Source organism: Heteronotia binoei, chromosome 18, assembly GCF_032191835.1.
Source record: "Heteronotia binoei isolate CCM8104 ecotype False Entrance Well chromosome 18, APGP_CSIRO_Hbin_v1, whole genome shotgun sequence".
NCBI classification, from domain to species: domain Eukaryota; kingdom Metazoa; phylum Chordata; class Lepidosauria; order Squamata; family Gekkonidae; genus Heteronotia; species Heteronotia binoei.
This window is the reverse complement of record NC_083240.1, coordinates 34,738,190-34,752,643: the sequence shown is the minus strand read 5'-3', so window position 1 is coordinate 34,752,643 and position 14,454 is coordinate 34,738,190. Positions and strand designations below refer to the sequence as shown.

The window sequence follows — 14,454 nt, the reverse complement described above, 5'->3', positions numbered from 1 at the left end:
GGTCTCAAAGAAGTTATCCTTGAAAGGGCAGCTTTTGGGAGAGCTCTCTCAGCCCCACCCACCTCACAGGGTGTCTGTTGTGGGAAGAGAAGATATAGGAGATTGTGAGCCCTGTGAGACTCTGATTCAGAGAGAAGGGCGGGGTATAAATCCACAGTCTTCTTCTTGGCAGGCACTGTGGGGTGCAAGGGCACCACGTTGGGAATCTCTGGTGTAGACGGTGGGGCCAACGTAAAGCGGGACCTGATGTAGACAATGGGGCCAAAGTAATGTGGGCCTCTGACTGCTTTCTTCTAGGTGCAGAGCGGAGAAAGCCTGAGTATCCTGTGGAGCCCACCTGACCACATGTACCTGTTCCAGCACTTCCTGGCTACCCTGCAGTGTTACAAGATGCTGCAGGGCACGCTCTCGCCACAGCCCTCCCACCCCCCAGCCCTCCAGGGCGCCAATGATGCCGACGGGGCCTCCGCCACCGAATGCTCCCCCCCCAAGCGGCTTCTCGGCCTCACACTGGAGCTGAGCTCCCTGAAAGTGACGGCCTTCGTCTCGGAGATCCACTACTTGAGCCTGGCGGCCGAACGGGTCCAAGTGAACCGCCACGGCGCCTCCCTTCACGCTTACTGCCCCGGCTTGGCCGCGGGCTTCGACGGCAACGGCATCTTCGCCTTCAAGGAGGTGGAAGCGCAGGCCCTGCCCGAGCTGGAAGAGATGATTCTGCACCGCGGGCCCTTTTCCACCCTGACCTCCCTGCGGAACCGCGTCTGGGTCCTCTCGTGCGCCAGCGTGGCCGTGGAGTTCCCCTACCAGTACGACTTCTCCGCCACGCTGGACGAGGCGCTGGGCGTGCAGAAGTGGCTGAAGGGCCTCCACTACGCCGGCCGGGACCCTGGCCCTGAGCCGGCCCTCCCGCCGGACCTCCTCCTGAAGGTGCAGCAGTTCTCCTGGGTCTTCCTGGACGACGTCTTGGAGGTGAAGCTGCGGGACAACTACGAGCTGATGAAGGACGAGAGCAAGGAGAGCGCCAAGCGGCTGGGCCTGCTGGACGCCAAGGTGGCCGCCCTGCGCAAGCAGCACGGCGAGCTGCTGCCGGCCCGCAAGATCGAGGAGCTGTACGCCTCGCTGGAGAAGAAGAACATCGAGATCTACATCCAGCGCTCCCACCGCCTCTACAGCAACACCCCCATGCGGAAGGCCCTGCTCACCTGGACCTTAGCCGACCTGGAGCTGGTGGCCCTGGCCGACGAGTCCTTCCACGGCGCCGAGCGGGTCCTCCGGCAGGTCCAGGAGCTGGACAGCGTCAGCCCCTTCCCGCCCGAAGGCCTGGAGCTTGTCACCCAGTGGTGCCGCATGGTCAAAGGCAGCCTGAAGACCTTCCTCGGTCAGTCCTCAGGCGGGGTTCCGCCCTCGCTGTCTAGCTCTGGTGCATTTGGTTTGATTGTGTCTGTGTAGAAACATCGGCTCCCTAAGTGACATTGGGAATCGAACACTACATGAGACCAGCGCTCCCTCTAAGCTGTGGGGTCTTGTGAGCAAAAATTCCACTTCGTGGGCTACTGGCATTCAAGTGGTTGAGCTCCTGCATCAATTAGTTTGCTGTGGGGCCATGTTTCCTGAGCTCAGACAAAAAGGTGTGAGCCGGAGGCTAAGAAACTGTGAGCTAGCTCACACTAACTCAGCGTAGAGGGAACATCATGAAACTAGATATTGCGTGGGGAAGGGATTGACCTCAGGTCTTTGTAAGTCGCCTTGGGCTCTGTAGGGAAGAAAGGCTGCTAATAAATGTTTTAAATAAATGAGTCGTGTAAATATACAGTCACTGCAATTAAACAGTGTTTGTTTTTAATGAATATTGAACAGCAATAACTTTTTGTTGTTGTGTTACACTGCTGGCTTCTTCAGTTCAAATCGCTTGTTGGTTTTTAGACCTAGATGGGAAGGGGGAAATAAATCAAAAAGGAACGCAGGCCCAGTGGGATTGGCAGACGGTAGGTCAGTGGTGTAGAGCATCTGCTTGGGAATCAGAAGGTCCCTGGTTCAATCTCCGGCATCTCCAACTGAAAAGGGTCCAGGCAAATAGGAGTGAAAAACCTCAGCTTGAGACCCTTGTAGAGCCACTGCCAGTCTGAGTAGACAATACTGACTTTGATGGACCAAGGGTCTGATTCAGTAGGGCAGCTTCATGTGTTCATATATGACTGCTTTCTGTAGTGGTTTCTAGTTGGAAGCTTGCAGGGATGGGGGGAATTCTTACCTTGATCCAGGCACTCATGCCTGATTTACTTCCTGTCCTTTTCCGGGCCTTTGTGGTGGACTGTCTCATCCAGCACTTTGAGTGTTGGGGGAGAGGTGAGTCTTCAGGGATGCAGCTTGCTTGTCGTTTTGAAAGTGCTTTTCTTTCCGGACGGTAGCAAATGCCATCAATTTGTAATAGGCTTATGGTAACCCTGTAGCGTTCTCCAAACAAGATTAACAGAGGTGGTTTGTGCCATTGCCTGCCACTGCGTAGCAGCCCTGGGCTTCCTGGGCTGTCTTCCATCCGAGGGACAACCAGAGCTGAGCTGACCTCGCTTAGCTTCTGAGATCTGATGAGATTCAGGGTGGTCTGGGTCATCTAGGTAAGGGCTCGTTTCAGAAGAGCAAAGAATCCGGTTGTGACATTTTTGCACTTTGCAATACATATATTTAAAGGTGAGCACAGAGCAGGGAACCTTGCACGTTCTTTGTTCCCCTGTCTTTGCTTTTCAGTGACCTTTGCCCTTCTTTCCACGTTGGCCAACAGTGCGGATACGGGACTACCCCCGCTACCTGTTCGAGATCCGAGACTGGAGGCTCTCCGGCCAGCTGGCCGGAGCCGAGCAACGAGGTCCTCCTTGTTCTCGCCGGCGGCAGGTCCTGCAGCTCGGGGCCCCATGGGGAGACGTGACGGTGGAGAGGAACATGCCCCCCTTGAAGTTCTACCACGACTTCCACTGTAAGCCCCCAGGAGCGCGCAGGCACCAGCCGAAGAGCAGAGCGGAGGCCAGCTTTTCCGGCCTCTGTAGCACGATGGGTGATGATTTGCTTTGGGGGGAGGGGAAGAGACCACGATGGAGTTTTTGCCCTCCCCTACATGTCTGACCTGTACTTTTCCTGTCTGGCACAGCGGAAGTTTTCCAGTACACCATCGTGTGGGGGCCGTGCTGGGACCCGGCCTGGACGCTCATCGGGCAAGCCGTTGACCTGCTGACCAAGCCCTCGGAGGATCCCAGCCCACCGCTGCCCTGGTGGGACAAGAGCCGGCTGCTTTTCCACGGCAACTGGCACATGGAGATCGAGCAGGCCAACCTGCACCAGGTGGCCACGGAGGTAAAGCCCAGAGGAGGGCAGGCCACAGGAAGTCTAGAGAGAGAGATGATGGGAGGGGAGGGAGGATGGAAGGGGGGAAGGAAGGAAGGAAGGAAGAAGGGAGGGAAGGGGAAGGGGCTTGAAAGTCTGGACAGGGGTTGGCCTCTGTCCCATTCTTGTCCTATTCTGGCCCTATTCTGCAGGACCCTTACAACACCACAGAGAACATGCACTGGGAGTGGAGCCGCCTGTCCTTCCACTGGCAGCCCGGCCAGTTTGTCTTCAAGGGAGACCTGGACGTCAACGTCCGCACAGCCTCCAAGTGCGTTTGGTGGGGTGGTGGCGGCGGTATGCCTTGCAGGGACCTCGTTCAGATTGGTGATGCCTAGGCAGTGCTGACCTGCCCCCTGGAGGGCCCTCGCCTGTCCTGCACACCTGCTTTGGGCAGTGTTTGCTGGCATCCTGGGTCCAGTTGTTTGCAACACGCCCAGCAGACTTCCGCAGCGGCCTGTACCAAGATGGCTACTGCCACTGCTAGGAGGAAAAAGTTTGGGGATGTCAGTGATGGAAAGGTTGGGGAGAAGACTGGGCAGAAGGAGAGACTGACTAGCCCCTGGGATCACCAGCAAAGGGCCTTAAGGCTGCTGCTTTGTCCAACTGCCGCATCCAAAGGATGCAGGATTCGGCAGCCCCAAGAGCGAGCAGATTCGGCAGCCCCAAGAGCTAGCAGAGTTTCTGAACGTACGGAGGGGGCAGAAACTTGGAGACTTGGCCCAGGGGTAACTTCCCTTCTCCCTGCTCCCCCAGGTATGACGACTGCTGCTTCCTCCATTTGCCCCAGCTGTGCATGACGCTGGATCTGACGTGGCTGTGCCACGGGAACCCCCACGACCACCACAGTGTGGTGCTGCGCTCGCCAGAATTCCTGCCTGAGGTGCCCGTGGGCCAGCAACACGACTCCTATCGGGCTTTCCGCTCTGAAAACCTCAACCTCTCCATCCGCATGGACCTGACGCGGCACAGCGGGGGTGCGTACTGCTGCCTAGTGGATGCAGGGTGGCTTCCCCCCGTGGCAGTGGGTGCTTTCCTTTGGATTTATGCCTCCCCCCTCTTTTTAGCGTGACTTGGGAGCTGCTGGACGTTGGGCCATGCAGTTCCAAGCCAAGCTTCGCTTAGCCAGTCTTGTGTTCCTGACTGTGGAACTTAGCTGAGTTAAGGACTTTCTTTCTTTCTTTCTTTCTTTCTTTCTTTCTTTCTTTCTTTCTTTCTTTCTTTCTTTCTTTCTTTCTTTCTTTCTTTCTTTCTTTCTTTCTTTCTTTCTTTCTTTCTTTCTTTCTTTCTTTCTTTCTTTCTTTCTTTCTTTCTTTCTTTCTTTCTTTCCTTCCTTCCTTCCTTCCTTCCTTCCTTCCTTCCTTCCTTCCTTCCTTCCTTCCTTCCTTCCTTCCTTCCTTCCTTCCTTCCTTCTTTCTTTCCTTCCTTCTTTCCTTCCTTCTTTCCTTCCTTCTTTCCTTCTTTCTTTCCTTCTTTCTTCCCTTCCCTTCCCTGTCCTTTCTTGTCCTTTCTCTCTTTTGACTTGAGAGGGTATTTTTGTATTTTGTGTGTGTGTCTGTTTGCACCTGGAAGTCATGGCGACCTCTGGTGACTGACCCCTACTGAGGGCCTGGAGGATATTCATAGAGGTGGCTGAATAAAGCCTGCCCCTGCCCTCCAGAATGCTGGTATTCCAAGGAGGTCTCCCATCCAAGTACTTGCCAGAGTCGACCCTGCTTAGCTTCTGAGATCTAACGAGATCAGGCTTGCCTGGACTATCCAGGCCAGGGTCCAAGCTGCATTCCGATTCAGATGCCCTGAGCTTCAGTGGGTGTAGCCCCCTGGGCTGTCAACCCTCTTGGGCTGGGCAGTGAGCCCCTTTCTTGGCCACCTTGGAGAGAGCCTTCAGGTAGGGCTCAGCCTTATTGCGTCCCTCTCTCTGCAACCCCACAGAGCCCTCCCAGCCTCGCATCCTCCTCTACAGCAGCACCCTCCGCTGGATGCAGAACTTCTGGGCCACCTGGACCAGCGTCACCCGGCCCATCTGCCGCGGGAAGCTCTTTGGCAACATGAAGCCCAGCAAGAAGAAGCTGGGGCAGCACTACCGCCAACTCTCCTTCACGGCCCTCTTTCCCAAGCTCCAGGTGAGGCCCAGGGAAGGCTCCCCACCCCAGGAGGTGTGACGGCTGCCAGCACGGACAGCTTCAAGAGGGGACTGGATAAACATATGGAGCAGAGGTCCATCAGAGGCTGTTAGCCGCAGGGTATTGTTGAAACTCTCTGTCTGGGGCAGTGATGCTCTGGATTCTTGGTGCTTGGAGGGGGCAACAGTGGGAGGGCTTCTAGTGTCCTGGCCCCACTGATGGACCTCCTGATGGCACCTGTTTTTTTGACCACTGTGTGAACAAGAGCGTTGGACTGGATGGGCCATTGGCTTGATCCAACATGGCTTCTCTTATGTTCTTTCTTTGTCAAATTGCCTAGCTGGACAGCAGGTTTCAAGAGCAGTTTTCCCAACTGAATTCTCTGCCAACTCTTCCCCCTTGATGCTGACAATTTTCAATTAATGCTTGGCATTTCTCTGTTGTGCTTGCTTCCCCCCCATGTATTTTATTGGTTATTTTATTATATATTGATTTCACATATGCTCCACCTTGTCCCCCAATGGCATCTTACATTGTCTGCCCTTTCCTCCATTTTATCTGCTCAACAACAATCCCGTTAGGCGTGTGCGGCTGACAGTGCGTGAACTGTCCTAAGGTCTCCTAGCAAGCTTCTGTGGCAGAACATGAGATTCCAACCTGGGTCTCCCAAATTCTAGTCCGATGCTCTAACCGTTACCCCACACTGGCTCTCCTTATCTTTTATTGTGACTTCCTCCCCCATTGAAGTTACAATTATTGTAAATGATGCCAGTGATGCCCTTAGACTGCTGTCACCTGGCTTTATGTTGCTGTAGGGATTCTGGAAGACAAATAAGTAGGTGCTAGATCAAATCAAGCCTGATCCCTCTCTAGAAGCTAAAATGACTAACCTGAGGCTGTCATACTTTGGCCACAACATGAGAAGACAAGACTCACTGGAAAAGACAACCATGCTCAGGAAAATTGAAGGCAACAGGGGTGCAGGGGAAGACCCAACACCAACGTGAGATGGATTGATTCAGTCAAGGAAGCTGTGGTCCTTTTGTAAGACCTGAGCGAGGCTGTGAACGAGCTCATTAATTCAGAGGGTCCCCGTAAGTCAAAAATGACTCGACAGCATGTAATATCAAGACAGGGATTTTACGGATCTCTTCTTCTCCAGCAGGCCCGTAGTCACGGGAGGGGAAGTGTCTCTGGGGCCCTGACTTCCGGCAGAGGGCCCCCCCCCCCACGCAACCAGGAGAGGGTGAGAGATGGACACAGCTTGACTGCAAAAGCATTCTGTCTCTCCCTCTTCCTGCAGGGTGGGAGAGCAAGAGGCAGTGAGAAGCAAAAAAACCCTGGACTGCCGGCCCCGCTTCTTTTAGGTTGGGGGGCTTTTTAAAAACCGGAGTGCCCTCTTAATTTATAAAAAGACACACACACCCCAACCTAAAAAAATCCTGGCTGCGTCCCTGTTCTCCATCCAGTCAGGATCACACTTAACTCTGACTGTTGTAAAAAAAAAGGGGGGGCTTCTGGTGGTAACTGGCTGACAAAACCCAGTGACTCCTTCTCTCCCTTTGCTTTCCCAGGTGCATTACTGGGCCTCCTTTGCCCAGCAGCGCGGCATCCAGCTGGAATGCGCCCAAGGGCACATCTTCACCCGCGGCACCCAGCGGCTCATCCCCCAGGGTGAGTGGGGGCAGGGCTGGGTGGAGCTGGGTTGGAGGCGGTCTCCCGCAGCGCACCCGGCAGCGGTCCTCCTTTAACGGCGCGCCCTGCCCGCAGCTGGCACGGTGATGCGGCGCCTCATCTCCGAGTGGAGCATCACCCAGATGGTGAGCGACTTGAGCCTGGTCACGGTGCACCTCATGGCCTCCACCTGCGACGAGAACGCCGACCACCGCCTCGACCTGCTGGTGAAGAAGACCCACCTGCTGAGCCTCTCGTCCCTCACCTACCAGCGCCACAGCGCCCGCACGGCAGAGGAGGTACTTCCACGTTTTTGTAGCCAGCATGATGCCGTGCAGCTTCCCCACAAACTCTCCCGGATGTAGAGGTTCCTTCTCCCCCGTGGCTAAACTGGCCTCTACCTGCAGAGGAGGCTGAGCAGTCCGATACGTGTGTGATTTCTGTAGCGGCTTCATCCGCTTACAGTTTGCCTGCTTTCCAGGCCCTGTTTGTGCTGTCCGGACCTTGCCTGCATGTGGACTTCGGAATGAATAGATGCAGGGCCTTTTTTGTAGAAAAAACCCTGCATGAACTCATTGCATATTAGACCCCACCCCCTGATGCCGAGCCTACTGGGATTGTGTTCCTGTGCGTTCTCAACACCCCCCCCCCCTGAATAGTTGAAATCAAGAACGTGAAGTAGGTTGGCTCTGACCTAGATAGCCCAGGCAAGCCTGATCTCGTCAGATCTCAGAAGCTGAGCAGGGCCAACCCTGGCAAGCAGTTGGATGGGGGACCTTCAAGGAATACCTTCAGGGCCGGGATGCAGAGGCAGGCAGCAAACTACCTCTCTGGATGCCCTTGCCTTCCAGCCCCAGTAAGGCTTTGTAAATAAGTACTTTTCTCTCTCTCGCATAATACAAGAACTCGTGGGCACTCAATGAAATTGCTGAGCAGTCAGGTTAGAACAGATAAAAGGAAGTCCTTCACCCAAAGGGTGATTAACACGTGGAATTCACTGCCACAGGAGGTGGCGGCTACAAGCACAGACAGCTTCAAGAGGAGATTGGATAAGCATCTGGAGCAGAGGTGCATTGGTGGCCATTAGCTACAAAATGTAGACAGGACACTGTCTGGGACAGTGATGCTCTGTTTTCTTGGTGCTTGGGTGGGGGGGCAACAAAGGGAGGACTTCTGGTGTCCTGGCCCCACTGATGGACCTCCTGATGGCACCTGGGTTTTGCAACCGCTGTGTGACACAGAGCGTTGGTCTGGATGGGCCATTGGCCGGACCCAGCATGGCTTCTCTTATGATCTTAGGGGTCGCCAGAAGTCAATCATGACTTCCAGGCATGTATACACACACACACACAAAATACCAAAAAAAACAACAACATGAATTTGGAGAGGGGGATTTATCACTATCCTGTTCCTCCCCACGTCAGGGCAGAAGGGGGCTGAATCCATGCCCTGCTGGGCTTTCTTCCTTCTTGAATCTTTTGGCCAGGAACAGCAGCATGGTTGGCCAGCTGTCGAGAGTGTCCGGGCTGTGGTAGCCCAGGGCTGTTACTGACCTGTGACTCCTTGTTAGAGCATCTCCTTAAGAACACAAGAGAAGCCATGTCGGATCAGACCAACGGCCCATCCAATCCAACACTGTGCATCACACAGTGGCCAAAAAACACAGCTGCCGTCAGGAGATTCATCAGTGGGGCCAGGACACTAGAAGCCCTCCCACTGTTGCCCGCCCCCCCCCCCCCAAGCACCAAGAATACAGAGCACCACTTGCCCCAGATGGAGAGTTCCACCAATGCGGAAGGTCCCAGGTTCAGTCTCCAGCATCTCTGATTCAGTGTATCGGGTGGTAGGTGATGGGAAAAACCCGAGACCCTGGAGAAGCCCCCCTGCCAGCCCGAGTAGACAGTAGTGACCTTGAGGAACCAGGGAGCTGATACCCACCTGAGCCTGCCTCACCTGTCTTTTGCAGGAGCTGCTTACCCGGGATGGCGATGACGCCTTCCACACTCACGAACTGCAGCTGGGGGACCTGCGGGCCTCCTGGACCACCATCAACCGAGACATCGCCTTTGGCCTCTACGACGGCTACAAGAAGGCCGCAGTGCTCAAGCGCAACCTCTCAACGGAGGCCATGAAAGGCCTCAAGATCGACACCCAGCTGCCTGCCAAGAAGTTCAAACGGGGGCTGCCCCCCAGCCCCCAGCCTCCCCTGCGAGCCAGCAGTAACCGGACAGAGCGAAGCCCCTCCGGAGGTGAGGAGGGGGAGAGGGTGGGAGCCTTCATGGCAGCGTGGGTGACAGCGATGAGCCCCCCCCCCTCCCATCTCCTATGAGGCTTGAGTGCCATGGCTTTGGGGCCACAAGGAATGCCTGCCGTTCCGTGGATCCATTTCAGCCGCGCTTCTCTTTGAAATCACCCAAAGGGTGATTAACATGTGGAATTCACTGCCACAGGAAGTGGTGGCGGCCACAAGTATAGCCACCTTCAAGAAGGGTTTAGATAAATATATGGAGCACAGGTCCATCAGTGGCTATTAGCCACAGTGTATGTGTGTATATAAAAATTTTTGCCACTGTGTGACGCAGAGTGTTGGACTTGATGGGCCGTTGGCCTGAGCCAACATGGCTTCTCTTATGTTCTTCTGTGACGCAGAGTGTTGGACTTGATGGGCCGTTGGCCTGATCTAACATGGCTTCTCTTATGTTCTTCTGTGACGCAGAGTGTTGGACTTGATGGGCCGTTGGCCTGATCCAACATGGCTTCTCTTATGTTCTTATGAAATGAAGCCCCCTGCAGCCTTCTGAGGGCTGGGGGTTTTGGGGGCAAGATCCAGAAGAGGCAAAGCAAAGATGTCTGAGCTGAACAGGTGAGGTCCAGTGTTCCCTCTAAGCTGAGTTAGTGTGAGCTAGCTCACAGATTTTTAGCCTCCCGCTCACACATTTTTGTCTTAGCTCAGGAAGGAGGACCCCAGAGCACACTAATGGATGCAGCGGTTCACAACTTTAATGCCAGCAGCTCGCAAAGTAGAATTTTTGCTCACAAGACTCTGCAGCTTAGAGGGAACATTGGTGGGTCCTGTATATACAAAGCAAATGTTAAAGATAAAGTGAAAGAGGAGGGGTAGGGGCCACCAAGAAGAGAGGGAGGGATACTCTGATGTGATGTTGGACCAGTTGGGAGCAAGGGGTGTTGCGGGGAGGGGTCTTAGGATGGAGCACAATCTTGAGTTCCACGAAGGAAGGAAGAGCTGTGGATTTAGGCTGTTTGTCTGATTCTCGGTATGGGTACCCAGGTGAGCTTGAACAGTGAGAACTGTGGTCTTTAATAAGGTGCCAGTTTGTTACATGAAAATAAACAGAGAAGAGAGACGGAAATGGTAGGAAGATGAGCCCTGTGTCTCTCTAGCTCCTTTTTTCCTCTGTATATTAGAATCTGGAATGGGTAGAGAGGGGATGCTAGGCTGGTTAATGCTGTGGTGAGAAAGTCTTGATTCCCGCCCCCACAAGTGTAACAACAAGAAAGGTGTCAACTTTTCCATGGTCTGAATTGGCTTATTGTTGAGGTGTGGATCCAAGATTATATCCTTCGAAATCTAAATGTGTAGCCTAGTTCTGGTCCATGGACACTGATTTCCACCATACAAAAATAAGCCTCGTGAATCAGGATTCTTTAAGGGAAATTCTGATTGCTGCTTTGGGGTCAGGAAACCGTTTTCTCCAGGTCAGTTTTGCCAAGGATCCTGGAGGGTTTTTGCTATCTTCTGAGCGTGGAGTAGGTGTCACTGGCGGTGCTGGGTGGGAGAGGTACTTGTGAGTTCCCTGCATGTGCAGGGGGTTGGACTAGATGACCCCAGTGATCCAACTCTATGATCCTAAATTTTATGAAGGCCTTGGTTTCTATGCCCTGTTGTTGGCCCTCCAGAGGAACTGGTTGGAACTAGATGATCCAACTCTATGATCCTAAGAAGGGCTGGGTTTAAATATGGTAACTAAATGCATTAAGCTGTTTACATGAGGTGCTAATGGGGCAGTTTACACTGTGGTTTCGTCGAGGACCGCAGCAGTCGTCTTGCTGAGTCCTGCTCAGGCTGGCTGCAAAGCCCAGGCCTTCTGCCCCCAGGTTGCTCACCCGGCCAGCCATGATCTGATCCCACCCTGCTTCCCCCCTTCCCAGGTGCCTACATGCTGCAGAAGCTCATAGAGGAGACAGACAAGTTTGTGGTCTTCACGGAGGAGGAATCGGGGGTGAGCGAGCAGCTCTGCGGGATCGCTGCCTGCCAGACGGACGACATCTTCAACCGGAACTGCCTTATTGAGCTCATCAACTGCCAGGTACCCACCCGGAGCCCCCTCCTTCTGGCCCATCTGGGGTTTGCTCTTGGAGTGGGTTAAGCTGGGCCCCGGGGGGTGGGGGCAAAGCACTTCCTCACCTGCACGGAGTCTCCTGTTTCCTGCCAGTTTGGTGTAATGGTTAAGTGCGTGGTCTCTTATCCGGGAGAACCAGATTTGATTCCCCACTCCTCCACTTGCAGCTGCTGGAATGGCCTCGGGTCAGCCATAGCTCTGGCAGAGTTGTCCTTGAAAGGGCAGTTTCTGGGAGAGCTCTCTCAGCCCCACCCACCTCACAGGGTGTCTGTTGCGGGAGAAGGAGATAAAGGAGATTGCAAGCCGCTCTGAGACTCTGATTCAGAAAGAAGGGTGGGGTATAAATCTGCGGTCTTCTTCTTCTTGTTCTTCCTCTTCTTGAGTTGGGTTGCCAGAGGAATGACAGCTGTCAGGCCAAGTAATCTGTTTAGCCAAAAAGATAATACGAACACAGACGCTATGACCATGGACATTCAGCTCTCAGGCTGTTCTTTGTTTTATTTATATTCTGCTTTTCTCCCTGATGGGGGCCCCAAAGCAGCTGACGTTATTCTCCCCTCCTCTGTGTTTATCCTCACAACGACCCCACGAGATGGGTCAGGCTGAGAGTGTGTGACTGGCCCATGGTCACCCAGCAAGCTTCCAAGGCAAAGTGGGGATTCGAACCTGGGTTTCCCGGATCCTTGTCTGACATCTTAATCACTACACCATGCTGGCTCGTAAATCTTGATGTGTGGGGGGGGTCTACCTTCAAGGTTACCCCTTTTTCTTTAAAGAAAGGGTTTGCCCCTCAATGAATGTGGCACAGTTAACTCACCCCTTTTCTGCAACTGACAAAGACCCATTCTCCTGATAAGAAGACCTGCTGAATTAGACCAATGTTCCATCTAGTCCAGTGTCCTGTCCCACACAGTGGCCAACCAGTTCCTCTGGATGCCCAACAACAGGGCATAGAAGCCAAGGCCTTCATAAGAACATCAGAAGAACCCTGCTGGATCAAACCACTGCTCCATAGTCCAGCATCCTATCCCACACAGTGGCCCACCAGTTACTCTGAAGGGTCAACAACAGGGCATAAAAGCCAAGGCCTTCATAAGAACATCAGAAGAGCCCTGCTGGATCAAACCAGTGATCCATCTAGTCCAGCATCTTGTCTCACACAGTGGCCAACCAGTTTCTCTGGAGGGTCAACAACAGGGCACAGAAGCCAAGGCCTTCATAAGAACACAAGAACCCTGCTGGATCAGACCAGTGGTCCATCTAGTCCAGCCTCCTGCCTCACACAGTGGCCAACCAGTTCCTCTGGAGGGTCAACAACAGGGCACAGAAGCCAAGGCCTTCACAAGAGCCCTGCAGGATCAGACCAGTAAGGGTCCATCTAGTCCAGCCTCCCGTCTCACACAATGGCAAACCAGTTCCTCTGGAATGCCAACAACAGGGCGTAGAGGTTGAAGCCTTCTCCTGATGTCACCTCCTGGTGTTATTATTATTAGTTTACTTATATTCCCCCCATTCCCCCATTGGGGGCTCAGAGCGGAGTACAGCAAAATCACAATGAAATCATAATAAAGCCAATTACAACATACATCAAAGTGCAGCAAGACGGTTCAGCAAGATGACATGACGGCAAGGTGGTATAGCACAAAACAGTACCGCAGTACAGCATCACAGTACAGTAGCGCAGCAGAGCACTGCTGGTAGTCATTCCCCTTCTCTCTTTAAAGTTTGTTCCCTTTTTAACCTTTCTCCTATACTCGGGAGGGACTTGCCCTGCCTTCTGGTCCTGTACGAGGGACACTTCCTTTGTGTCCATCGGGGATCTCTGTCTTCAAGAGGGGGTGAACCCCGTCTCAGCCAATGGTGGGGAGGTTCTCACGGTGCTCTCTTGGTGGGGGTCTCCTGCTGCCCAGATGGTCCTTCGCGGAGCAGAAACCGAAGGCTGCGTGATCGTCTCAGCGGCCAAGGCCCAGCTGCTCCAGTGCCAGCACCACCCAGCCTGGTATGGGGACACACTCAAGCAGAAGACCTCGTGGACCTGCCTGCTGGATGGGATGCAATATTTTGCCACCACTGAAAGCAGCCCCTCGGAGCACGAGGATGTGCAGCTCTGGCTGGAGGTGAGCAAGAGCAGTAGGCTGAGGACTGTTTCATCTCTGGTTTTGTTTCCCAAATCCGCCAGCTGTGTCCCTCCTGAAATGCTCAAGCAAACCGCAAAGGCAGCGGCTGATGCTGATTCCTAGTATCTAGCATTTTGAGGTATACTCAGTAGCAGGAACTCCTTTGTAGTATTAGACCACCCCCCCCCTGATGTAGCCAATCCTCCAAGAGCTTACAGGGCTCTTCTTACAGGGCCTACTGCAGGGGTGGGGAACCTCTGTCCCGAGGGCCGTATACGGCCCTCGAGGTCACTTGGTGTGGCCCTCGGGGATTGCTGGACGGAACTGAGCCACGTGGCAGCCTCCCTGGAGCCTGGCTGGCTGGCCAGAATTGCTGCAGGGCCTGGAAAAGTTACTGTCACAGTTCAGTTTGCACTTGATTATCCCAGATGGTGTGGCCTAATATGCTAATGTTAGGGGATGTGGTCTAATATGCTACTGAGTTCCTGCTTGGCTTTTTCTACAAAAAAGACCTGGACCTATGCATTTGCCTAGGGCAACCGGCCATGTGTGTGTGTGCGCGCGTGTGCGCCAGATTAGACTCTCCCAACATGACTTCAAATAGAAAAACAATAATTTGCATTAATTTTCCTGGCCTGATTCATTCTCCCACAGCGGAGCACTTTTTTTTTAAAGCTGATAACTTTTCATGGCCCGCGAATGATGTTATAAATATCCATATGGCCCTTGGCAGAAAAAAGATTCCCCATCCCTGGCCTACTGTAAGCACCAGGAGGATTGGCTACATCAGGGGTGTGTGGTCTA

At 53.7% G+C, this 14,454-nt stretch overlaps 1 protein-coding gene across 1 annotated transcript in view; it reads left to right on the top strand.

Moving 5' to 3' along the window:
* The window catches only part of BLTP2 (bridge-like lipid transfer protein family member 2), a 47,074-nt gene that overhangs the window by 18,739 nt on the left and 13,881 nt on the right, over positions 1-14,454 (top strand). The window contains exons 16-26 of the mRNA XM_060258838.1: positions 298-1,378; positions 2,780-2,971; positions 3,143-3,345; positions 3,528-3,646; positions 4,132-4,352; positions 5,308-5,498; positions 7,073-7,172; positions 7,269-7,471; positions 9,139-9,421; positions 11,343-11,500; positions 13,444-13,650. Of these exons, the coding sequence (XP_060114821.1) occupies positions 298-1,378; positions 2,780-2,971; positions 3,143-3,345; positions 3,528-3,646; positions 4,132-4,352; positions 5,308-5,498; positions 7,073-7,172; positions 7,269-7,471; positions 9,139-9,421; positions 11,343-11,500; positions 13,444-13,650 (2,958 nt within the window). The remainder of the gene's footprint in view (positions 1-297; positions 1,379-2,779; positions 2,972-3,142; positions 3,346-3,527; positions 3,647-4,131; positions 4,353-5,307; positions 5,499-7,072; positions 7,173-7,268; positions 7,472-9,138; positions 9,422-11,342; positions 11,501-13,443; positions 13,651-14,454) is intronic.